At 36.7% G+C, this 26,953-nt stretch overlaps 1 protein-coding gene across 3 annotated transcripts in view; it reads right to left on the bottom strand.

Moving 5' to 3' along the window:
* Nucleotides 1-26,953, bottom strand: part of HEATR5B (HEAT repeat containing 5B) — an 86,313-nt gene continuing 59,360 nt past the window's right edge. For all 3 annotated transcript variants that reach the window (XM_030857930.2, XM_060309218.1, XM_060309220.1), the window contains 10 exons: nt 24,017-24,196; nt 17,428-17,665; nt 16,061-16,315; nt 14,380-14,507; nt 11,638-11,782; nt 10,879-11,145; nt 9,283-9,507; nt 5,087-5,238; nt 3,720-3,933; nt 1-885 (listed from right to left, as the gene is read on the bottom strand). In XM_030857930.2, coding sequence (XP_030713790.1) covers nt 581-885; nt 3,720-3,933; nt 5,087-5,238; nt 9,283-9,507; nt 10,879-11,145; nt 11,638-11,782; nt 14,380-14,507; nt 16,061-16,315; nt 17,428-17,665; nt 24,017-24,196 — 2,109 coding nt within the window. In that variant the 3' untranslated portion in view covers nt 1-580. The remainder of the gene's footprint in view (nt 886-3,719; nt 3,934-5,086; nt 5,239-9,282; nt 9,508-10,878; nt 11,146-11,637; nt 11,783-14,379; nt 14,508-16,060; nt 16,316-17,427; nt 17,666-24,016; nt 24,197-26,953) is intronic.

Raw genomic sequence — 26,953 nt, 5'->3', positions numbered from 1 at the left:
AACGTTTAAATGAGTTTTAATTTAGTTAACTAAAATATACACAAGTATAATTTAGTAATCTAATATGAAGGTAAAAAGATCTGTCTGAAAGGTAAGGACTTTCTGAGAAATGCTAAGAAAATGTTAACTTTATTCTTAATAGATACACCGCAAAACCAACACTTCACATTATTTTGGTTACTTCAAAATTTAAATTCAGCTTGCTTTTCAATTAATTTTTTTTATAACAGATGCAGAATATGACGTATTTTTCCCCCTGACAATATCAATAGGCTGCTCAACTACATGATACAATTTTTTTGCATTTAATTTAAAAGACTATGGCTCAGTGTTTAAAGAATAAATTAATAAAAGAGAAACAATATTAGGAAAAAAATGAAAGCACATTCACCACATAATAAAAAAAAAAATCATTCCTTCAAAATCAGAAACCAGCGTGAGCATTATTTCACTTACCCTACTTGAAAGCATATAATTCCTATATACAAATAAAGTAGAACCTATAGACTGGAATGATACAGTGGCTATCAATAATTAGGTGCTAATTGACAAAATAAACAAAAACGAGTGGAATAGCACATTAAAAGAAACTTGTTTTTAGCTTAATTGTTGGTGCAGAATGCACGGCTGGGGCCGGCTGCCTGGCGGCTGCTTTAGCTTTGCTGGCTTGGCTTGCTCGAACAGCAGTTTCCAAACGTACTTTCAGCTCAGGAGCCGCTCCCATTACTGTCTTGAAAGCATGTGGATACAGAGGTCCAATATGCATTAAATTCTGGAGTGCAAACTCATGAAGATCTTTGGAAGCTGTGCTTGCTGAGGCAAAAGAATTTTCATCCAGCAGGTAAGAGATCAAAGTGGGAACTAAAAGAGCAAGTAACTGGACTCCTGCAAATAACAAAGATAAAGTCTGAAGATGATCACAAGTCTGAAAATTACAATAAACCTTTATTTAAAAACTAGGCAATTACTACAGTAGTCTGAATTATAATAAAATCGAAGTAAACGTGCATGATCTAATTTTAGACCTCAGTAATTATTCATAATTAATACTGAATACTTACTAACTGTCCAAGCCATGTTAAGGGAGGAAATCAGGTTTGATTTCCTGTTAAGATTATATATTTTGCATTTATATTAATTTGTTTTATTAAAAAAATACTGGCTAAAAGGTTAAAAAGGAATGAACACTTTATAATTGTCATCTGGTAAAATGTATTTTGAGAATAAAATTATGAAAATTTTAAGGGTATTCCAGAATAGGGAGGTTGGAGAATAGAGGGAATAGGGAACAGAAACCTGAAGCATTCATTAGGAGGATACCATCAAAGGACTGAGTGAATGTATACGTTAATGTGATGGCAACCATCTCCCTTCGGTTTTTGTTTTGTTTTGTTTTGTTTTTTTGCGGTACGCGGGCCCCTCACTGCCACGGCCTCTCCCTTTGCGGAGCACAGGCTCTGGACGCGCAGGCTCAGCGGCCACGGGCCCAGCCGCTCCGCGGCACGTGGGATCCTCCCGGACCGGGGCACGAACCCGTGTCCCCTGCATCGGCAGGCGGACTCCCAACCACTGCGCCACCAGGGAAGCCCTCCCTTCGGTTTTTGCATGGCACTTAGACTCAGATTTAGTTTTAATTTTTAAAAAATGACAATTGCTTATTCTACCACTTAGAAGTCTTGCTATAGTACAAAACATCTGTTATCTGAGTGAAGCAGTCCCTTAAAAAATGAAGAAATTGTGATGGTGCTTATTGTTGATGTAATTCACTAATAATAAATACTAGAAATTGGTTGGAGAACTGAAGCTACACTGCTTTGGTTATTTCATACCTTAAATTAATTGACTCTTAAATGGAAAATTAAAGAGTTATTCATTTAATGAACCTTGTTGAAGTCTAATTAACTATCAAACTATATTTAATTTCATGAATAATATGTAAATATATTCTGCTGTTAAAAGAATTCAAACAACAGAGAATTATTTGAAAAAGTATAAGACTCTTCCCTACCTAAATTAGGGCACTTGTTCAGGAACTGATCCCAAGAGTCAACTCAACTCAAACATATTTAAATACTGACTATGCAAAAGTCAATAAGCTCAGTGTTAAGATTACAAAATGAATAAGATTTAGTCCCCATGTTTATGGAGTTTAAGTGAGTAAAATAAAAATAAAGATAAAATTATGTTGAGTTACCAAACACAGGCCATGATGTCAGTCATAACATTTCTACCCAAATAATCTGTTAATATCTAGTTTCAACTAAACTTATCAACTCCTCCCAAACAGCTCTTCTTCCTGACCTTTCCAGTTTTAACGTTGCTTCCATGCTTCTTCCAGGTAACACAGTAATATTTGGCTCTCTCTTTCTCTTGTCCCCCTAACCAGTTACTCGTCAAGTCAGAGCAACTTTTTTTTTTCATAATCACTTCTGTATTCTTCTCTTCCACTGTAATAGTTCTGGATTATTATTTTATAGGTAAGCTATCAGCAATAGCTTTTAAAAGATCTCTACTACCTTTCCAATTTTGTGTGAAATTCTTTCAAGAGAAGAGGAAAAATTTTATGATAGAAAAAACTGATGTAATTTTTATCTGGAGAGTAATCTAGCAATATATATTAAAAGCTTTAGAATGTGCATTCCTTTTGGCCCAGTAATTTCACTTAAAAAAATTTACCTGATAGAAATAATTTAAAAATGTGTGCAAAGATACCTGTACAAGAATACTCATCTCAGACTTCCCTGGTGGCGCAGTGGTTAAGAATCTGCCTTCCAATGCAGGGGACATGGGTTCGATCCCTGGTCCGGGAAGATCCCACATGCCACTGAGCAACTAAGCCCGTGAGCCACAACTACTGAGCCTGCGGTGCCACAACTACTGAAGCCCACATGCCTAGAGCTCGTGCTCTGCAACAACAGAAACCACCACAATAAGCAGCCCACACATCGCAATGAAGAGCAGCCCCTGCTAGCCACAACTAGAGAAAGCCCGTGCTCAGCAACGAAGACCCAACACAGCCAAAAATAAATAAAATAAAATAAATTTATATAAGAAAAAAGAATACTTATCTCATTTATGATCTTGAAAAACTGGAAACAGCTTAACATTCAATCATAAGGTACTAGTTTAAAAAGTACAGTCTTTCTGTAATAATTAAGTCATATTTTTTAAGATAAATTTTAGATTGTGATGAAATTAAGATTTAGCAGGGAATAAAGAGGAGTAAGTGTTAAGTTGCATACGTCTCTGGTTAAATGGATGTATGTGGTAGTTCTTCATTAAATTAAATAACAGCAATTTAAAAATTTCAAATTTTGAGGTATTTTAATAATGATGTTTGGCATCATTAATGCTAATCTGGTCCTATTTGTCCTATTTGTTAAAAAGCTTTTATACCTCTATTATGAACACCAAAATGTATTATTTTAAAAAATCTATTAGGCAGCCATATTTTCCCTGGTTCTTAAAGAGTACATTTCTAGAAAATAAAACAATCTGTGGGTTCAAATGCCATCGGTAATTTAACCTCTTGCTCTTAAAAAATAAACATAAATCAACTCAATTTTGTTAGCATCACGAGCAAAAACATTAATCTTTCAGATAGTAACCACCCTTAGTAAACTTACTGTTGCAATGGCCTGTGTCAAATAGCAAAGAAAATTTATATATAATACAAATATTCATTTTAGACTAGTGGCTTTTTAGAGGAAAATACTTACTGTTATGTTCTTCCCCAAGAGCAACCAATGTTTCAAGAACTTTGATTCCTTCTTGAACAGCTAAAAGTTCTGTATTACTGGCTGGTCTGTTTCTTTCAACAGCTTTTAGCTTTTCAACCACTATTGGAGCTAATGAATGGATGTAGGGGGTTGAAAGGGCACGATTGGAATGCTGAAAGACTGAGAGGAGAAGCTGGTAACATTTGGCTTGAACCTACACAAGAAAATCATTTTATTAATTTACATGTGTGACAGTTCTTATCTGCTCTACAATCACACTGCATCCTAATATATACTGAAAACAAGCAATACTGCAGGATGAAAACAGAAATGTGGGAAGAATTAATGCCATTTCTACTTACAGAAATGGAGTAATAAAACTTCCAACATGCTAACTAAATAAAACGGAAAAAAATTAATCCAATAAACATTCCTTATACGTTAACTCTCAAATTACCACTGCTAATATAATTTGTGTATTTCTATAGTGTATAAGAAATTAGAGACCGGGAATACTAATTTGTGTTTTTAATTCTTTCTTTAATCTACAAATCTCCCTCCCACTTTAACCTAATATATTTAGTATGGAAGGCTAATATTTGACGGATGCCAAACAAAGCTATAAAAATATATTACTTAGACACCTCTTAAACCAATTTAAGTGTTCCAGGCCTAGAAAATAAGGTCTCAGTGGCTCTACTTTAGATTAGAAAGACTTCATGTTAGTAAGAAACAAACAAACAAAAAAAGGAAGGTCCATCAACACACGAATGTACATGAAAAATATTGAGGGGAAACTGTTTCAGTGCTTTGGTGGAAGAAAAGCTACCAAACATTGCTGGACATAAAAAATGCCTGGGGAATATTTTTAAAATACAGATCTGTGGACCACACTTCTGGAGACTCTGGTTTAGGAAGATAATGGTAGATGTTAACTAAATTGCTTTTTTTCCTGATGTGCAGCAGGTTTGAGAATCAGTAGTTTAGACACTAACACTGTAAAAAAATAAAACTTATTTTCTAGAAAACAGAGTTTCCAATAGGCCCATTAAAACATGTTATAATATATATTTATCCTTTAATGGTGTCATTAAGTAAACAGTGAAAAACAGAAGCACATAAAGTCTCTACCAATATAGGCCAGGGTTGAGCAAATATTTTAGATACTGGGCAATTTCTGTAGATATAAATAAACATATACATGTCTCTCCTAATGCTTAAACCAGTGATCTTTTCCAGTTTTCTGTTGAAAAGTCGTATAGCAAATACTTAAGTTTTCATTTGATGTATCACAAATTTTAATGAATCAATCTGAAACTTTCTTGATAAAGTGGAAGGTTTAACACTATGTTTTAAGTGCAACTTACCCATGGGTCACATGAATTTAACGCGTTTTTAAATCTGTTCATGCAGCCATTCTGCAGTGACTGGACTCCTATTATTTCACTGCCAGCAGACCACAGGAAGAGTGCAATTGCTGTTAGCATGCTTACTTCATCAGGCATAGGCATAGAATCTTCTGAAATATATGAATAATGAAATGTTGACACATATAAAAAATGAAAGCAATATGCTGTTCCTAAAATGTTTTGAAATTCTGAAAAAGAATAAACATATGTATATGTATCACTAAATCACTTTGCTGTACACCTGAAACTAACACAACATTGTAAATCAACTAAACTCCAATATAAAACAAAAATTTTTTAAAATCTAGGGCTTCCCTGGTGGCGCAGTGGTTGAGAGTCCGCCTGCCGATGCAGCGGACACGCGTTCGTGTCCCGGTCCGGGAAGATCCCACAGGCCGCGGAGCGGCTGGGCCCGTGAGCCATGGCCGCTGAGCCTGCGCGTCCAGAGCCTGTGCTCCACAACGGGAGAAGCCACAACAGTGAGAGGCCCGCGTACCACACACACACAAAAAACTTTCATTCTTGAACAATAACCCTCTCTCTCTTTTTTTTTTATATATACAAATTTATTTATTTATTTATCTTTGGCTGTGTTGGGTCTTCGTTGCTGCACGTGGGCTTCTCATTGTGATAGCTTCTCTTGTTGCAGAGCACGGGCTCTAGGCACAAGGGCTTCAGTAGTTGTGGCTTGCAGGCTCTAGAGCGCAGGCTCAGTAGTTGTGGCTCACGGGCTCTAGAGCACAGGCTCAGTAGTTGTGGCGAATGGGCTTAGTTGCTCCACAGCATGTGGGGTCTTCCAGGACCAGGGATTGAACCCGTGCCCCCTGCATTGGCAGGCGGATTCTCAACCACTGTGCCACCAGGGAGGCCCTGTATCAATGTTAAATTGCCTCAATTTGATAATTCTTCAGTGGTTATGTAAGAGACCGTTCTTGTTCTTAGGCTATCTATGAAGTATTTAGGAGTAAAGAGTCATGATGCCTTCAATGTATTCTCAAATGGTTCAGCAAAATTAATAATATCAACAATAATATGTGGATTATAGAAAAAATAAAACATGCAGCAAATGTTAACAATTGGTGAAATCTAGAAGGGTATGCTGAAGTTCACTATATTATGCTTGTAACATTTTAAAAAGTTTGAATCTATTTCAAAATTGAAGGTTCTAAAAATGAAAAAAAATATTATAGCAATCTTAAGAGTGATTCATTACATCCATGGAGGGGTGTGTGTGTGTGTGTTACACACATACATTGGCACATTTTTTAAAGTGGAAGTCTCAGATTTTATAATAAGAAATACGATTTCCATAAAGGAAATTCTCTATTACAAAACTCTTCTCGTAAAGCAAGAAATTCTGCTTGCCTGGCTTACAAATACTATAAAATACACCCATGGCTTTGATCCCTACTTCATACTGACTGTGCCTACTGAGAATTCAGCTCTGGACAGGTTAGCTTAGGCAATTTAATTATCTTATCATATACCTTTAAATTTATCTAACATGAATGAACTTGGATAAAATATCAAAACCTTCTCTTATAATTGACAATTTAAAAAACATGATTACTGATTATGGACACCCCCATGAAAACTGAAACAATATATTTTTAAACGAATTCTTAACTACTTTTTCTTGTTCTATCAACGTACACATATATACATTTACATTCGTATATAATTATGGCATTTAATGTTTCTTTAGTTTGTTAAAAATCTATGCTAAAAAGAAAAATATAAACTCATGATAAAGCTAAAATAGTTTTAGTAACATTAATAAAACTAGTTAAAGTTTTCCCTTCCAAATATTAATACTAAAAAATTTCAGGTGATATAAGTAGTACATAGTTTGTTTAAAATATAACAAGCGTATGGGAAAGAAAATAAAACTTGTAATACTACCATCTAGCGATAGTTTAATTTCTAGGTTTTTGATTAATTTCTTCTGGTCTGGGTTAGTTTTTTTATATATAATTATTTATAAACATGATTTTTAATAGATATAATGGATATATAATCCAAATGAGTATACCATGATATATTTAATATTTTTCCCACTGCCAGATAGTTATATTTATCACTTTCATATTTTCATTATTATAAAATAGACTGTGATAAATAACCTTGAACACAAGTTTTTGATCAATAAGGTCAGAGTATGAATTCTTAAAGGCTCTGTGTGTATTTTGCAGAATTGATTCCCTGAAAGTTTAAACTGTATTAATTCCCTTCAGCAAAGTATGAAAATGTTCTCCTGGTATCAATTCCACCTGTACATACAATTTTTTAAAATCAGTTTTACAGGTAAAAATTTATATTACTTTGTTTTTGTTTGTATTTTTTTGCTTATATAATAATGTGGCTAACTTTTTTATATACTTGGTGGGCATCTCGATTTCCTTTTTAATAATGCGTGCTCTTTCCTTCTTTCTTAAAAGACTTCTTTGTACATTAATGATATTAACACTGACATAAATATTATTTTCAGTTTTTGATCTTTTTTTCAGTTATCTTTTATTTTTAAAATTTTTTTCTTCCAGTTTTATTGAGATACAATTGACACACAGTACTAAGTAAGTTTAAGGTGCACAGTATAATGATTTGACTTACATACATCATGAAATGATTATCACAAGTTTAGCGATACATCCATCATCTCATACAGATACAAAATTAAAGAAATAGGAAAAAAATCTTTTTCCTTCTGACAAGAATTTTTAGGATTTATCAACCTTTTTTTTTTTTTTGCGGTACGTGGGCCTCTCACTGTTGTGGCCTCTCCCGTTGCGGAGCACAGGCTCCAGACGCACAGGCTCAGCGGCCATGGCTCACGGGCCCAGCCGCTCCGCAGCATGTGGGATCCTCCCTGACCGGGGCACGAACCCGTGTCCCCTGCATCGGCAGGCAGACTCTCAACCACTGCACCACCAGAGAAGCCCTCAACCATTTTTTAATGCCGTTGTTTTTGACAGGTAGATGTTAAATTCTATAGTCCAATACACTGATATTTTCCTCTGTGATACTTACCATTCACTTACACTTACATAGTCCTTTGTCATTCTGACATAAAGGAGTCACCTATATTTTATTTACCTATTTTAAAAATTTTACATTATCATTCTAACTTACCTCGTATTTACTTAGAGTCATGATATAAGGGGAGAGAATAACTGGAACTGATATCTGAAATGTCTAATTGACACAAACCATTTGAAGAATAATGAATGTGCCCTTATCATGTATTATATTCTCATGTGGATGAATGTCTGTTTTAAAACAATCTGTTCTGTTTCATTGCCCTATCTGTTCGTTCTTGGGCCCACTCCACAGTTTTAGATACTGTGGAAATGTTTTAATAGGCAATATGGCAAATCTTTAATTATTATTCTTTGTTTTCAATCCTTTCACATTTACAACAGAAATAAAATGAAAGAAAAAGTCAAACACAGAAGAAAAATGGATAAAAATGTGAATAAGCATTTCCCCCCAAATTAGACACAAACATGAAAAATGCTTATACTCACTAGGAAAATGAGAAATGCCAATTAAAACAGTAAGATAGTACATTTTACTTATCAGATAATGAAATTTAAAAGTCTGAAATACCATGTATTGGTGGGGATCACGCACTGCTAGTAGAAGTGCAAATTCATACAGCTACTTTGGAGAACAATTTGGCAATGTCTGATAAAATTAAAATGTGTCATCAATTCCACTTATAGGGGTATGCCCTAGAAAATCTCATAGCACAAAGCACATAAGGAATTTATAAGGATGTTCACTGAGACAATTTTTATAATTGGGAAAAATGAGAAATAGCAAAAATATCCATTGTTAGGGGAATGAATAATAATTGATAAATTTAAGTGATGGACAACTATATAGGAGTTCAAAACAATGTATAAGAGTTTAATATGCATACATCCTTTCTTTTTGGGGAAACCTCCCAAAATGTATATAAGTGCTAAGACAAGGGCATTCAGAGTCAATATCCAGAATGGGGAACTAAAAGTTCACATCTGAAAGATGGGACTAAACTACCTCTCTGAGTTGATTCAGTGTTACAGAGCAGTTTTCTGATGAGCTCATTCAATTAGTTATTAGGGAAGAGATATCCTAATAAACTTTAAAAAATTTTAAACTGATTAGATTACCTGGTTGAGAATATTCTAGGATGCATGCCAGAGTGCTACGAATTAGAGCTGTCCACTGTTTCTGAGTGTTCTCAGTTTTGGCCATTGAAAGTGTCACAATACTTTTGATCCCTTGAAGAGCTGCACTGACTGGTGGAGGAACCTGGTTATCTGCAGACTTTATCGCTGTGTCTTTCAATATTCTTGCAATTAAAAACAGAATCGTGGGCAGGACTGTCATACAACCTGAAATAAAAACAAATCAGATTGCCTCGTAATTAATAGTTCCCATATTATAGTTATTTCAATTGTTTATATTTTTTATCGTTTAATATTATTTCTTTTCCTTGTATTTATACAAAATTTACTGCATTATTATTACTATAATTCAATGTTTGGAAAAAAAAGTCACAACTTATTTCAAAGGAAATATTTTCTTTCTTTTCCCAGCTTGCCTTGTTTTTATTACTTCTAGTATTTCACTTATTTAATAATCATGCCCTTCATAATGAAAATAAGGAAGGAAGGTAGAAAAACAGAAGGAAAACCGTACCAAATACTTTGAGAAGTACCTGAGAAACTTGGTGAATCATGTAGCAATTTCACGACAAGTAATCAATCTCATTGTACTAAGTGAGCCTTAGTACTAATTCAGTCAATGTAGTAACCAAGTCAGGAAACAGATAAGAAGACTATACAGGTAAGCCAAAAAGAGACGAAAGAATCCTAGGATTTGTAGCTGAAAGAACTTTAAGATAATCAGATCAACCACCCACTTAATGAAAGACTCCCTTCACCACTCTGACATGCAGCCACTGTAGTCTGCCTAACAACTTCAATGATGGAGAATTCATTGTCTTCATAACTGTAGGCTTGTGTTGAACTGAAATTCACCTTTATATATCCTGATACCATTTCTGCCTTCTAGATACAACAGAGGGAAAGTCTACTTTTCCATCCACTAGTTCTTAGGTGTCTGCAGACAGCTATTATCTTTTTCAGCTACAATTTTTTTAGTTGCTCCTTAAAGTTGGTTGTCACTCTCCTCTGACATTTGTTAGTTTGTCAGTGTTGCTCAAGAGTAGCAACCAGATCAGAAAATAAAGGGTTTAGTAATTCCACTTTATGTCTATCTGCTAACATTCGATGTCTTCCCTCAAACTGTGGTTCTACCTCTTTGCTGAAGTTTGTTTGACATGTATCTGAAAAGGGTATCCTGGGTTTTTGACTTCTTAAATCTTCAGTCTTTTTTTTTTTTTGCGGTACGCAGGCCTCTCACTGTTGTGGCCTCTCCCGTTGTGGAGCACAGGTTCCGCACGCGCAGGCTCAGCGGCCATGGCACACAGGCCCAGCCGCTCCGCGGCATGTGGGATCTTCCCGGACCGGGGCACGAACCCGTGTCCCCTGCATCGGCAGGCGGACTCTCAACCACTGCGCCACCAGGGAAGCCCTTCAGTCTTTTTTTATAGGTTTCTAAAGGTAAACAAACCCTTAAAAAAAACCCTACATCTCCTTTAAGATTTAAGAGGAAAATAAATCATAATAGCACTTAAAATCAAAGGCAACCTCATCTCTAATACAGTATAAGACATTTCCAAATAGTGATTAATACCGTACCAGCAGGTGAACAAAGGGACGGTAAGTCAGAGAGTATGGTAACTGTGGCTGCCACCAAACGAGCACTTTCTTCTGACAGTCGAGTTTTAGTGGCTACGTGACTTGGAGAGTCCGACATCTTGGTACTGAGATGCGGCATGTGCCGCACTAAAATGAACATCAACAGCTCCATAGTTGCAAACACAAGAGATTTTCCAGGAATAAGACCACCACTGTCACCTCCTTCTCCTAATACAGGACAGGACTCTTTTTCCATATCATCTTCATCTTGGGTAAAAGAAAATTTGGTGAAATTCTCAGCAAACAAAATAAAAAATAGTAGATGAAACAACACAGTAAGTATACTTAATAAATTCTTTCAAAAGAATTTACAACTAAATGTTTAACTGATGCCATATGTCTTTCTCAGAATAATTCCTGCCTGACTAGAATTCTGTTTATTTACCTCTCCTTAAAAGTAACGGACAATTCATTTTTTACTTTGAAAAATTTTATTAGGTAGTTTTTATTAGGAATGTATTTCATAATAGGAGTAACACATATGTTAGGCTGAAACATGTGAAGTTGCCCCTTTTGAAGGTGAAAGATAGCTGAATATGAGCAATTCCATTTACAACATGCTAATGAAAAGCAAAATCAATTGCAAAGCTTCTAAATGTATGGTTAAATTTTTTAATTAACAACTTCCTGGTATTAATATTTTAAAAATTAGAGTACAAAGAAATCTACTTCAATGTTAGTGTAATTTCTAGTGCTTACTTAGTGTGTTTCTTTTTTCTTGCAAATAATCCTGAGCAGCTCTTACTATCTGTTGTACAACTCCAGTCACCAGCAGCTGGACGGATGGTGGATTCCAGGTCAGTAGGAGGCGGTGTAAAACACTCAGCAACTCAACACCAATCAGCTATTATAAATTAATACAGAGAAATTAATTTTAATTTCAAAGGATACATTTATATTATTAAATCTAAGAAAATATACATGTAAAAATAAATTTGGTAGCTAAAATTAATATATTGGACTATGCAGCAAATATTATAACAATCTTGAAATAAGGTCATATTTTATCTGAACATATTTTCAGTCAAAAATTACTTTATTATGTACTTAAATAATTTTTCCATTTAAAAATGGTCATTCTCCTATTTCTTTTCTCTTTAGGACTAAACAATATTGCTAGCATCCAGTGCCACTACAATTTATGATTTCCAACCTAAGTACCCAAGAGTAGTCTACCAGAAATTCTAGGCATTCTGGTAAGTCCCTCTCAGATTCATCTCAGAACTATTACAAACTTCTACCGCTTACTACTCACTTTAGAAAGTCTCTTACAATCTTCTACATCAAACCCATCCAATGAACCCACCTCAAATTTCAGAGGGAGAAAAAAATTTAACTGCAACCGAAGCCACCTTTACCTCTTTCCTTAAGATCAAGTGTCCAGCCCCTGCCCAAGACTGATTAATCTTTCCTCATATGCCTGCTACCCCATCCTGTTTAACTTCCCAAGGATTCTTCAGGGACATCAATCATACCCCGTATGTTGTCAGCCTCGCTCTCTAGCTAAGCTCCTCTTCCCCAGGATAAGAATCTGCTCAAGTCCTTCCTACCTAATTTCCCCCCACACCTCAAAAAACCTCTCAGATCCTTCCATCTGCCCCCATGTTCTCTTCTGTCTCTGTCTTGTTTCTTCCTTTCCCAGACCGAATGCTGCCACTTCCTTCACTCTCTCATTTACTCCTCGATCTTCTATAATCTGGCTTGATCCACCTGAGAAAACGCTATGCCTGAGGTCACCAGTAACCTCCATGGGACTCTTTTTCTGTCCTTATTTACTGGATTCTGTCCCTTTTGAGACTGTTGTCTGTCCTTGAAACTCTCTCATCTTTGATAACTCTGTTTTTGTTTTTGTTTTAAACTGGCATCTGGTCTTTATTTAGTCCTATGCCCTGTGCTGTGGACTTAGTGGTCATTAACTCAGACTTGGATTCTGGATTCTTTTGGTTCTCCTCCTTCCTCTCTAGTAGTCTCCACTGCTGATTTATTTCCCTCATCTCAATCCTTATTTGCTATTTATCCCTAAGGTTCCAGTCTTGGCCCTCTTTCCTTCTTCCTTTATTCAGTTTTCCGAGGCCAGTGGACTCATTATCTCTCTGGAATTATGAAAATGGCCTCATAATTGACCTCCCTCCTCCCTTTTCATGTCTTAAAAATCAACCACTACAAGATTGATGGGGTGATCAAATTTATGTCTGCTGTATTTCTGGAATACACATTTAACCATGTCATTCTATCTACTACATTTACAATCAGTTGTTTTGGTTTTAACATAATGTTAAATTTTATTGGTTTGACCATTTGAAAACAACCCTCAAGTTTCTTGCAGTAATCTGTAGTTTAGCTGAGGCACAGCTTCAGGCTACAAGGCTGGGGTACAAGAAGAGTTCATCAGTGAGTGAAGCTTGTAATCACACAGCACATGCTTTGTTTTGTTTCATTTGGGGTTTTTTTCCAAGCAGCACCGTGTGCAAAACTAATTTTGATATAATACAATAATGAGAACTTTGCTTTTTATCTGTCTGTGTTTTATGGAAAATTATCCCAAGTGATACCATTTGGTAGTATGGTGTTCAAAGAAATGGTTATTATTACGAAAATAAAATTCCTAATTAAAAAGAATAACAAATCCAGTGGTAACTTGGCTCTGTAATATGAATAAAATCCTCTAAATATTCCATACATAAATTAGAAAAAGCAATTCATTAAACTTTTTAAATAAGTACTTGAGTCAGCACATAAAAATTTCATTAAATGAGAGATAAAACTTAATCATTTAAAAGTGACAATTTATTTAATAGCCTTATGAATCACTTCAGCCCTTTATTAGTAGAATCATTAACTGGGACTGAAGCCATCCTTTATTTATTTAATTTAATTTATTTTTTTGTCTGCACTGGGTTTTCATTGCTGCATGCGGGCTTTCTCTAGTTACTGTGAGCAGGGGCTACGTTTTGTTGCGGTGCGCAGGCTTCTCGTTGCAGTGGCTTCTCTTGTCATGGAGCATGGGCTCTAGGCATGCAGGCTTCAGTAGTTGTGGTGCATGGGCTCAGTAGTTGTGGCTCATGGGCTCTAGAGTGTAGGCTCAGTAGTTGTGGTGCACGGGTTTAGCTGCTCCACGGCATGTGGGATCTTTCTGGACCAGGGCTCGAACCCGTGTCCCCTGCATTGACAGGTGGATTCTTAACCACTGCGCCACCAGGGAAGTCCCTGAAGACATCTTTTAAATTTTTAGTTTTACTTGACTGCTGATGAACTGATCAAAGAAGGTAGTGATGATCTCCAGTCTAGCTGTGCCTGGTCATCCAACTTTCAATATAGGGTCTTAAAGCCAAAATCCTGAATGCTTATTATATAATATTTATTTCATATGTGAGAAAATTATCTTAAGATAAATATGATGTATACAAAGCATAAATTATCTATTATAGAAATATACTGTACCTGATCTTCTGCAATATGGATTCGGGCATAAGGAGAATCTAGCAAGGTGTGTAAGGCCTGTAGACAAGCTGTAACATGTTCAACAGGCTCCTCAGGTCTTGGGGAACAAAGGAACTGTATACTCACGCCTGCAATGTACAAAATAAACACACAGGTTTGTTAATATAAAACACTTTGTTGCTTTGACACCATTTTTGTCCCACTTTCACCTACTTATTTTTTTTACAGATTACTTTTAACATATATTAATGCCTTAAAGTCAGTTCAAAATGATTGTCAAAATAAGCAGCCAAACTTAACACAGGTTGTACCTCTGCAAGGAGGCTAATAATCACATTGGAAGGGGATGGGGGAGTTCCAAGGTCATCTTGATTAAGAAGTTAAAGATATTTAAAAATAATACATTAAGAATAAATTTATGAAAATTATAAAATTAATTCTCATTAAATGAGTGACAAATTCTTAAGTGTTAAAAGAGCATCTATAAAGCAATTATAAATAAGAATTATTCAAATTTGCTTTAACTTTACATTTTATTATTTCCTTCTGAGGCAATTTGTTAAGTGCCAAGTAAAAAGAAAAGTTGTTGAAAAAAAAAGTGTACTTTTTTCCCTTGAAAATTATTCAAATTGCTCTGTGAGTGAACATGACAATTTTTAAAGAGTAGTTTTTAATAATTAAATTTTAAATAAAAAATTCAGTTACTTTAGAAACTGTGCTAAAAATCCTCTTTTTACTATCCCTTCTCTGAACTATACTATCACAATTTTTTCCATAGCATTAAAATGAAAGATATGAAGGAGTTCAAAACATGCCACACCAAAATATACCTTCTTGGCTGAAGGCATTTGAGAAATAGCAGATGCAGGCAGGGCTCTCTGTCCCCTTTTCTACCTGAAAGCAGGTCATAAAATTTCTCATGAGAAAGGTGCCCTCTCTGTACTAGGGAGAAAACATTCTTACCACCAGAGACTGGGAGTCGATGTTGAAATAGACCTGTCCAAACAAAACTACTAAAATAAGCCTGATCTTCCATTAGTTTCCCCCGTATATTTTCTAGTTACTGTTCCACAACTTACCACCCCTAGCCCAAACCCCTCTGTCTTGTCATACCCTCACAATTTATTTTTTTTAATTAATTTATTTGTTTTTGGCTGTGTTGGGTCTTCTTTCTGTGCGAGGGCTTTCTCTAGTTGCGGCAAGCGGGGGCCACTCTTCATCGCGGTGTGCGGGCCTCTCACTATCGCGGCCTCTCTTGTTGCGGAGCACAGGCTCCAGACGCGCAGGCTCAGTAGTTGTGGCTCACGGGCCTAGTTGCTCCGCGGTATGTGGGATCTTCCCAGACCAGGGCTCGAACCCGTGTCCCCTGCATTGGCAGGCAGATTCTCAACCACTGTGCCACCAGGGAAGCCCCTACAATTTATTCTTGCTTGTGTAAAACTATACAATCTTCTGGACCTAACGGCTTCTTCAGGTCTTCATTTTCCTTCTAAAGCCTCCTGTGTACATGTAAAAATATTAAATAAATTTGTATGCTTTCCTCCTGTTAATGTGTCTTATGTCAGTTTTATTCTTAAGCCAGTCACAGATCTTAAGAGGGTAGAAAGAAGTTTTTTCTCCCCTACAGATACACATTTTCAGAAGTGATACATCTTGAAATACATTAACATGGCTCACCTACCTAAAATCAGATGCATTCTGTCTTTGTTAATTTCTGGCAAAGATTTAGCACTAGGCGTTGCTCCTGATGCTTGGTTTAAATTGATGGGTGTAGAACGTTTTTGTAAACCTGCTATTGCTGCCGCTTCTGCTGACTCTGAACATGTAAATCCTATGCTATTTAACCAAAGTGCCACTGCATGGAGAATTGGGGCCCAGGAATTCCGATAGTGAAGTCTAGCTGTATCAATAGTCTCAGGAGTATAAAATGCTCCACCTATAAAGCAATCAAAAACATTACTTCTATTATACTCATTTATCAACAACTACCTTAAAAAATAACCGTTACATACAGTCTTAGTCCATTTGGGCTGGTATAAAAATATACCACAGACTGGGTGGATTATAAACAACAGAAATTTATTTCTCATAGTTCTGGAGGCTGGAGGTCCGAGAGATCAGGGTGCCAGCATGGTCTGGTGAGGGCCCTCTTCCTGATTCATAGCCAGTGCCTTTTTGCTGTGCCCTCACAAGGTGGAAGGGGCCAGGGAGCTCTGTTAGTTCTCTTTTACAAGGGGACTACTTCCACTTCTAGGGGCTCCACCCTCATGACCTAAGCACCTCTCAAAGGCCTCATCTCCTAATTCCATCACAATAGGGATTAGGTTTCAACATATGAATTTTGAGGTGACACAAATATTCAGATCATAGCACATATAAAAGAGCAATTTGGCAAAGAGATTCTTGTACAGAGTTATCAAAACTAACGTCTTTCCTGCAGCTGCTGACCTGGAGTGCCTGTCACTTCCTCGCTGATGTTAGGGTTTCCAGCCTTTTCGCTGCACATGCTGATGCCTCTGAATGCCCTCTAGCTTTCCCTACCCGTGGTCCTCTTCCTCAGGCTTCCTCTTCACTGTTGCCAGCAACTCTTAAAACCCTCATCACCTTCCCTTTCTCTCAATAGCCAGGGAACTCTGTCTCTTCTTTCTTTTTCACTCTTCTGCAAATTCTTCCCCTCCTCCTGCTTTCTCTATCAAACTGATGACTGCCACATCTGTCCCTGCATACACACACTGACCAACACAGCAATCTACTTCATCATGGTTATGCATAATGACTTGTTATGCTCAGTTATTTAGAGTAACCTAACTCGTACAGTTATTACTGTAACAGTGAGAACATTTTTGCTTGGGCTAACAAGTTTAATACCATATATGAATTCACAAATTCAGTATGCAAAACATGCTCTAAATGAGAGAATGTCAAGTTTTAAGTCCACAGAAATTGTAAATGTTATTATTACGATTGTTGCTAGTCTCCACCAATTCCATTTTGTTTAATTACTACTTTGAACTCTATTAAAAGCAAAACTCTAAGTGCAGTACTTACCATCTGGGGGTAGCTGACTAGCAAATTCAGCTGGTAAAGTTAAAAGCGCATAGTCTTTTAAGGCTGCCAACCACAGGCGACTGAGTGTTGGCAGTTCAGGTTGTACGAGTGTTATTAAACTGTCTGGTGGTAGTTCATCTATGGTACTGTAATCATCATCATCATCATCAGTATTTTTAATTGCTCTTTTTGGTTTTGACTCTGCTTCTTTTTTAATATTCATAGCAACCACATATACCTAGTAAGATATTCAGGAGGAGAAAATAACAAGGCATAATATTAAGAAATGACATATTCTAAGTTGTTATTATACAGCTGAATCATCGAAAGTGAGTACAGATACTAGAAAGTATACAACTTCGGGATTTCCGGATAACCTCAAAAGAATAATTCCACCTGCTTTGGAGGAAATCGTTTTTGTTTTTTTTTTTCCTTTTTCTTTTCTTTTTTTTTTTCATAGAGCTGACTTCTGACTATTGCTCTCACAGCATATTCCTTGAGTAGGGTTCTCTGAATTTTTTCTGGCTTCTCTTGTTCTACTTTACAAAGCCCCCCTTTATATGTGGTTTTCTTTCTTTTTTTTTCTGTTTGTCATAACTTCCTGTTTGTTACGTTTGCTTTCATAGATTTATTAGACACAATCAGTCAGCAGTCAAAGAAAAAAGCTGGGGGGGGGGCACAGAAAGGATTTCCATAAATATCCTTCAAAACCCCTTCTTATATAGTCCTTAAGTGATATTTAGCAATCTAGTCCTTGCAACAGATGGCTGAGCCAAGAATAATATAATTTACTGGCCATATATATTATCTGTATCTTTTCTTTCCACTTTATAAACCAAAAAGATGTATAATAACAACTTCCTAAAATATAATCTTAAAGATTCTTCTTTGCTGAAGTTATTTTTGTTTGTTTTCTTTTGTTTCTGTACGTACATTTTGGCTTTGGCAACTGGCACGTAGCTGAATTACACATCAATGATAAAGCTAAAAAAAGGGTGGGGGGAGCATGAGTAAGAAAGAAAATTGCACTAGATAAAAATCTTGAGAAAACTATTTCCCCCTACACAGTGTCATCTTCATTGTTTGTAAGAGGAAGTCTATGCATGTGAACAGGGACACTGCAGCTTCTTGATGGCAGGGTCTTATCTCTATCCCTACAATGAACAGACAGTTATGGCATGGTAATTGACTAGATTAGACGATTACAGGAAACAATGAATCTTCATTTTTGAGAAGAAGCATTCCTTAATGCTGTGATGGTCTATTAACACTTAGTTACAGTTGGTCAGTCATACTTAACACCTGACAATTTAGAAGCAGAAACCACCTAACTTTTGGAGTAGGGACTTTGAGTATCAGGTTATAAATGTATCACATTCATATTTTCCACTGGTTTTAAGCTCGCTTTCTTCCCCTAGATTATTATGCTGATTTTAAGAAAATATCTCAATAAGCACTGTAAGTATACTCAGCCATTCGCTCATCAAACCCTTCTTAGGTACTTACTCTTGCCTTTCATTTGCTATTGTGCTAGGGCCTGAGGCAACAAAGACAAATAATACATGGTTTTCACCTTCCATGGACTCACAGACTGATACGATGAAAGGAGAGTGAGAAAATTGCTGAGCGAAAGGGATGTTTTTTGAAATTTGTTTTAAATGACCTATCTGCCCACCTCACTACACGCAGTGACTATGTACACTGCCTGGCACCTAACGAACACTCAGTGGTTTGAGTAATGAATGAATGAATCACAGGAAGCACCAAGGATGGAAGAATCTTAATGGACTATGAAAAGGTGAGACTGGATTCAAAGACAAAAGTTCACCTGTTCACAGGCAAAGATGGAAGGGGAAATTCCAGGCAGAGGGAATATAAACAGCAAGAGCACAAGAGACAGAAACTAGCAAGGCATGCTGAGGAAACTGCAAGTGTTTGGTATTAGACTGAGCATAGACTATAAGGCAGAAGTAGCTGAAGACTGTTGGTAATGGGGAAGCGAAGGAGTCACTGCAGTATTTAAAGGTCAGTTGTATGTATTTTTCCTCAAATTTTAATTTAAAAAATTATACCATAAATAGTTTGAAAAATGAGTTTTTAAAATTACTCATAATTCTAATTTCCAGGTTTTCACATTCCAACTTTCTAAGTTATAATTTTGTTGTACAGAGAATTTTGTATTTAATTTTGTCTATTCATATATCATAAGGGTTTCCATATGAATACTAGTCTTCATAACTGTTATTCTTAATGGCTGCAATGGAAGACATTATACATCTAACAATTTTCCTGTAGTTGAACTTTTATATTTTTTTCTGATTCTTTTTAGCCTTGGGAATCTTAGAAAGATGAAACATAGTTTTCAAAGACAAAGGTGTTCAGTTCTCCACATTATAAGTAAGGTTACAACTAAACATTTTTGTAAATTTCTCTCTTTTTCATATTTTGGATATTTTTCCCTAGGATAAAGTTCGAGAAATGGAATTACTGGATCAGTGATTATAAATACTTCCATGGCTCTGAAGAGATACTGCCAAATGCTTTCTAAAAGGGTTCTATATTTTACATTGCTACTTGCCTATGATAATATATTTTTTAGACTCGTTTTTTAAAAAAATTGGGTTTATTTTTCTTATGAGATATTACACACAAAATATAGAAGAATCAGAAGCATAAGTAAAATGAAGAAAATAAAACCAGACACAATCCTACTACTCAGATGTAATACTGTTAATATTCTAGCCATGTTGTATATACATACTCAGTCTTTTAAAAACTATGTTTGTATATAATATTATACTCAATTTTCTATTCACTTAATACCATCATCTTTGGATCAAGAAATACAATTATTCATATATTGCCTTTTTTTATTGTTTTAGAATGATAAACAACATTGCAGCAAACATCCTCACAGCAGAATCTTTGTGTATATCCTTGATATTCCTTAGGATAAATTGGTCAACTAATGTGTACGATTTTAGAAAGTGCTTTGATAATACAGTTGACCCTTGAACCAACGTGGGTTTGAACTGTGCAGGTCCACTTATACATGGATTTTTTTTCAACAGTAAACATTGCAGTACTACATGTCTAATAAACAGCTAAAAATATGGGCCTGGAATGTAGGAGAGAAGTATGGCTAGAAAAGTAGAATTAGAAACTTTCATATACAAGTAAAAGCTACTGGGTATGGGTGTAGATGACACTACCCACAGAGTATGAAGAGTGAGAAAAGGGACAAGAAAAATGCCAGTATTTAAAGAGCAGGCAGGCAAAGAGAAGCCAGCAAGTGAGGCTGAGAATGAACAATAAAAGAAAAGAAGAAAACCAAGGGAGTAGTGTCACGAAGTCAAGGAAAACAAAGTTTCCAGAGAAGACAATATCAAATGCTATAGAGAGGCTAAGTAAGACAGAGATTGAAAAGTGTGCAGTGATTTGGAGAATTATATTATTTTTAACTTTAACGAAATAATTTCAATGTAGTGCTGAGAGTAAACCCAGATTGCAGGGGACTGAGAAGTGGGTGACTAGCTGAGGATGTGAAGATACTAAAACTCGTTCAATGAATAGAGGTGTGAAGAGGAGAGTGAGTAGAAGAGGACGAGCAAGCAGAGGGTGATGGTGAGATACAGAAATGGGGGTAAGTGAGATACAGAGGCGGGGGTAAGTGAGATACAGAAATGGGGTAAGTGAGATACAGAGGCGGGGTAAGTGAGATACAGAAATGGGGTATGTGAGATACAGAGGCGTGGGGGTAAGTGAGATACAGAGGCGTGGGGGTAAGTGAGATACAGAGGCAGGGTAAGTGAGATACAGAGGCGGGGGTAACTGAGATACAGAGGTGGTAAGTGAGATACAGAGGCGGGTAAGTGAGATACAGAGGCGAGGTAAGTGAGATACAGAGGCGGGGGTGACTGAGATACAGAGGCAGGGGTAAGTGAGACATATAGGCGGGGTAAGTGAGATACAGAGGCGGGTAAGTGAGATACAGAGGCGAGGTAAGTGAGATACAGAGGCGGGGGGGTGACTGAGATACAGAGGGGGGGTAAGTGAGATACAGAGGCGGAGTAAGTGAGATACAGAGGCAGGGTAAGTGAGATACAGAGGCGGGGCGGGGGGGGGGGCTAAGTGAGATACAGAGGCGGGGTAAGTGAGATACAGAGGCGGGGTAAGTGAGATACAGAGGCGGGGGTAACTGACAGCACTTAGCTTGGAACAGTCCCCTCCAGAGACTTATGCTTACTACATCTACTCTCATCCTCCAGGTCTCAGCTTAAGTGTCGCTTTCTCCAAGCAGCCTCCTCTGAGCCCTCAGACTATTTTAGGTGCCTCTGCTGTGTGTTCACCACAGTCTGGACTTCTCCTATAACAGTCATTATTTTTGTTGCATATACTCGTTCACTAGTTTGTTTTTCTCAGTAAAGGTAGAACATCTGGCTTGTGCACCACTGTATTCTCAACTTCTAGCCTGGCACAGAGCCGATGTTTAGTAACACCGTTGAATGAATCAGAGAGTGGGAGGTAAGAGAATGAGAAAAGGTAATCCTAGGTTAGAGGAAAACTTTAAAGTAATAATAATTATTATATTAATAACAACAGGTAACATTCACTGTGCACATAAATAAGGTAGTTATTGAACAAAGTTATTATTACCTCATTTACTTCAAAATGTAATTCTGTGAAATGTGCATAATTATTATCCACACTTTAGGGCTGAGAAACAAGGTTCAGAGAAGCAGTTAAATAACTCACCCAAGGTCACATGGGTAAAAGGAGTTTTCAACTCACACTCATCTAAAGACTTGAAGGTAACAATCTGAGGAACTGGAAAACTAATATCCTCAATTTTTTGAGTAAAAAGTAGAAGCAAAGATAGATCTTGAGTAGAGAAATCTAGAATATATTGGGCCTTTGAGGAAAAGGACGAAGGAAAGGAAGCTAAGCAAGGAAAAGATTCACTAGACAATATTACAGGCTGAGGCTCGAAGTGCAAATTATTTAATTATAGAACGAAATTACCCCCAAATAAGAAAAGCGTCTCAAAAAAAATGTGCATTAATAATTTAGTTATGTGAGGTTTTGATCTAATTTGTTAAAAGCAATTACTTATCTTCCATTCAGTGCCAGATAACAATGCCTGGTCCTTTTACATACCTCACCTTAGAAGAAGACATTACTGCATTTCCATGTTATAATGAAAAAACTGAGTATCTGAAAGATCAAATCACTTGAACAAAATCACAAAGATGGTGAATTATAGAGACAGAACTTGTTCTAGGGCCTCTGATTCAACATTTAATGCTTTTTATACTGAACTATGTCAGACTTCTTAGTAGGTGAATCAAGCACGTTAATGCAAGTCAGCAGAGAACCAACTAACTGGCAAATGGTCTTATGATCATCCAACTACATACCTGTCTCTATGTTTGGGAAATTAATGAATGGGGCTGGAGAATTAAGAACAATTTTAGAAGCTATCTTTTTAAAAATAAAAATCATTCAATCATTTAGAATATAATTTCTACAGACAAGAAAAGTAATAGTAAGTTTTAGTTAAAAATTAGATATGTGAAAATTAACACTGAATTTCAAAGTAAGAAAACAATCACATTATAGTATCTTTCTAATACTACTTTCCACCTAAAACTATGGATTTGCATTAATTTGAAAAAAATTTTATCAATAAAAACAAACATTTTATCAATGCAAATATTATTTTACTTCTCTACGCCAAAAGATGGCAGCAGAGTGAAAATAAAGGAACACTCAGGGATACTCTGAAAACAACTTGATCTAAAAATCAGAGAGAAAAACTAATTTATACAATATCTTACTGTTCTACATTTTCCTTTTTTTTCCCCCTTCTATGACAGAAATAATCCACAAAAACCCAGAGGTCCTTTATCTAAACTATATCATCTGGATGTTGTATGCCTTGAGCCAGCAATTGTCTGCTGGGTGGTCACAGGCTGCTGATACCATGGAAATAGGTAAGTGAGATACTGGGTTGGCAGAGGAAGGAATAAAGAGCTACTTGAAGTACCTGAGTGCAGACAGATAAGTATTTGAAAACTGGCAGAAGAGATTTAGAAAAGTGAATTTAAAATAGTATCATTATTTTTAAAAAGTGGCTATGGGAATAAAAGAGGTAAAAACAGCTATAAAACAACGAAACATACAAACAACAACCAAAAAACCCTACAGCCTCAGTATCAGTGGGTGGTGGCATGTCTCCTAAAATTTAATCAAATAAGATTCTTGGCATAAATTTTTTCTATTTTTTTTATATTTGTAGGTTTTCCCAGCCTAGTTTTTCCATAGTAAGTAAGAAGAGCCCTTCTTCAACACAGATGTTTTTAAAACACTGATTAAAAATATAATTTTCAAAGGTTCAATAAGAGTTCTTTTAAGACATAAATGTATATGCATTTCAGTGAGAAAGAGCAAACAGCAGATTTTTTAAAAAGCACTCTATACCACAGGTCAGTTTTAAACAAAAATCAAACAAAAATTTTTTTACCTACAGGAGTAAGGGAACATTTTCTCATGGATGGAGAAATGGTTAAAAACAACAGGTCATGGTTACCTCTGCCCATGCTTTGAGAACAGCCAGTTTTTCCATGGTTGTGGCACTCTCGCGGTAGAGTTGGCTGGAAGATCCTTTTCCGGCCTGAACTTTGTCCAGTGAAGAAACAAGCAGATTGTGTACTCGACGGAGATCATTGAGATCACTGACAACTCCACTTCCAATCCATGTACTACATACCTAGCCAAAGGAAAAAAACTTTAATTTTTATAGTAAGAAGTTAACATTAGGGACTTCCCTGGTGGTGCAGTGGTTAAGAATCCGCCTGCCAATTCAGGGGACATGGGTTCGAGCCCTGGTCTGGGAAGAACCCACACGCCACGGAGCAACTAAGCCCATGTACCACAACTACTGACCCTGCACTCTAGAGCCTGAGAGCTACAACTACTGAGCCCGTGTGCCATAACTACTGAAGCCCATGCACCTAGAGCCCGTGGTCCACAACAAAGAGAAGCCTCCACAACGAGAGGCCCACACACCGCACAACAAAGAGTAGACCCCGCTCGCCGCAACTAGAGAAAGCCTGTGCACAGCAACGAAGACCCAATGCAGCCAAAAAAATAAAATAAGTTAGTTAATTTTTAAAAAAGTTAACATTAAACATATAAAAGAATGGAGTAAATATGATTGTTTCCTAGGGGGAAGAAACACAAATAAAACCAATGAACAAAACAAAACAAAAAAACCTAAATGCTATGCTTTAATATTATTTTTTTAATAAAAAATCAACAGCAAGTATGGAACTTATTGTACTCCTATGTAGAAAACAAAACAATATATACTTAACATGTTTCCAGTATCTAATTTCCCAAAAATTTTAACAGAAAAGAATTTCCACCCAAATCGGTTTGGTTATGAATAATTCTTCAATTCAACAACATCTCTGTTTACTATAGGCAAAAGGTTATTCTGAGTGCTATAGAGGAGTTAAAAAAAAAAAAAAGTAAAGGGAAAAAATCTAGTCCCTGTCCTCAAGTAAGTAAACTCAGATTAAATGAACACATGAGAATGTTTTATGACTGTCACACTGCACTTAAAAAGAGAGAAAGGGGCTTCCCTGGTGGCGCAGTGGTTGAGAGTCTGCCTGCCGATGCAGGGGACACGGGTTCGTGCCCCGGTCTGGGAGGATCCCACATGCCGCGGAGCGGCTGGGCCGTGAGCCATGGCCGCTGAGCCTGTGCGTCCGGAGCTTGTGCTCCGCAACGGGAGAGGCCACAACAGTGAGAGGCCCGCGTACCGCAAAAAAAAAAAAAAAAAAAAGAGAAAAAAAGAGATTAATTCTAGCAGGAGAAATGGGAATGTTTAGATATCAGGATGTTTTATGTGTATAGATACAGGGGAGTTTCACGGAGGAAGAGACAAGATTAGGAAAGTTAACTGGGATCAGATTACAGTACAATTTAAATTCCACGTGAACTGAATTCAGACTTGTTCTGTAGGCAGTCATGAGTTTCTAAGGCTTCTGAGCAGGGGAATATTATTAGAATTGTGCTTTAGGAAAACTGCTCCAATACTAAGTATAGGAAAGCATGTGTTTAGACAGTGAGTACTGTGTTCAGTCACATGACTATTATAATACCACGGAACAGAGATGATACGGATCAAACTGAGAATCAAATGAAAAGAAAGAGGCATCTGAGAAAGACTTGGAAGTAGAAATCACAGGATTTGGAAACCAATTACATATTTTTAGGGGGTGAAGGCAGGGACATGCAAACAGTATGAGGCGATAATCAAAGACTACCAAATTCTGACTGTCAAAGTTTCTAACCCGGATGAATGTAAGGAAGGTGACACCACTGTTTAAGAGTGATAACATAAGAACAAAGAGAAGTTTGGTGGAGATGAGAAGTTAGAGAACATGATTTTGACTGTGAACTTTGTGACATGCTGAGTTCAAAGTACCAGCAAGAGACACGTGGAAAGATATTCAGTGGGCAGATGGAAACCTGGGTCTGGATTTCAGGAGCAAAGACAGAGGTAACTAAGTCGATCTAGGAATTCTCCACACAAAGATGATCACTAAACAGATGGTCCTAGGTAACTTTCTTCAAGGACTGAGGTATTAAAAAGAAAAGCCTTAAGGACAGAACACAGGGAAAATATACTTCAGGGACAAGTAGAATAAGAAACTGAAAACACCAGAAAAGCAATAGGACAACCAGGCAAGTGTGGTGATACTGGAACCAAAGGAAGAATGCCAAGATGGAAGGGGCTGGGCTTCCCTGGTGGTGCAGTGGTTAGGAATCTGCCTGCCAATGCAGGGGACATGGGATTGAGCCCTGGTCCAGGAAGATCCCACATGCCGCAAAGCAACTAAGCCCGTGAGTCACAACTACTGAGCCTGTGTGCCACAACTACTGAAGCCCGCGTGCCTAGAGCCTGTGCTCCGCAACAAACAGAAGTCACCGCAATGAGAAGCCCATGCACCGCAATGAAGAGCAGCCCCTGCTCGCCGCAACTAGAGAAAGCCCACACGCAGTAACAAAAGCCCAACCCAGCCAAAAATAAATAAATAAATAAATTTATTTATTTTTTTAAAAAAGAAATCAATCATTACTATCGTCTCACTCAGCTTCATGTCAGGGCCAGGTGAGTATAGTCAGTTCAGGCTTCGTTATCAAATAAATTATGAAAAATCTTTTGGTTTTCAGAGCATTTGGATACTGAATCATGGTTAATGGATTGTGTTCCTATATTTGAAACGTTTAAAAAGTTGAGAATAAATATATATGTAAACTACTTCATTCTCTTATAATAATCTTATTCTCAAAGAATTCAAAACTAAATTAAATAAAATTCAATAAGGACATTTAAAAACTGTTTGTTACCAATACCGATGGCAAAAAAAAATACCAGCCACAACAGTGCTGAAAATATAATGAAATTTAAAGTGAAAATAAAGATTAAATATGAGTGTGAAAATAAAGAGTTGGT

The sequence above is a fragment of the Globicephala melas genome, chromosome 12, assembly GCF_963455315.2.
Source record: "Globicephala melas chromosome 12, mGloMel1.2, whole genome shotgun sequence".
NCBI classification, from domain to species: Eukaryota; Metazoa; Chordata; class Mammalia; order Artiodactyla; family Delphinidae; genus Globicephala; species Globicephala melas.
Note: the sequence above shows the minus strand (reverse complement) of the source record. Positions and strands in the feature narration are given on the sequence as shown.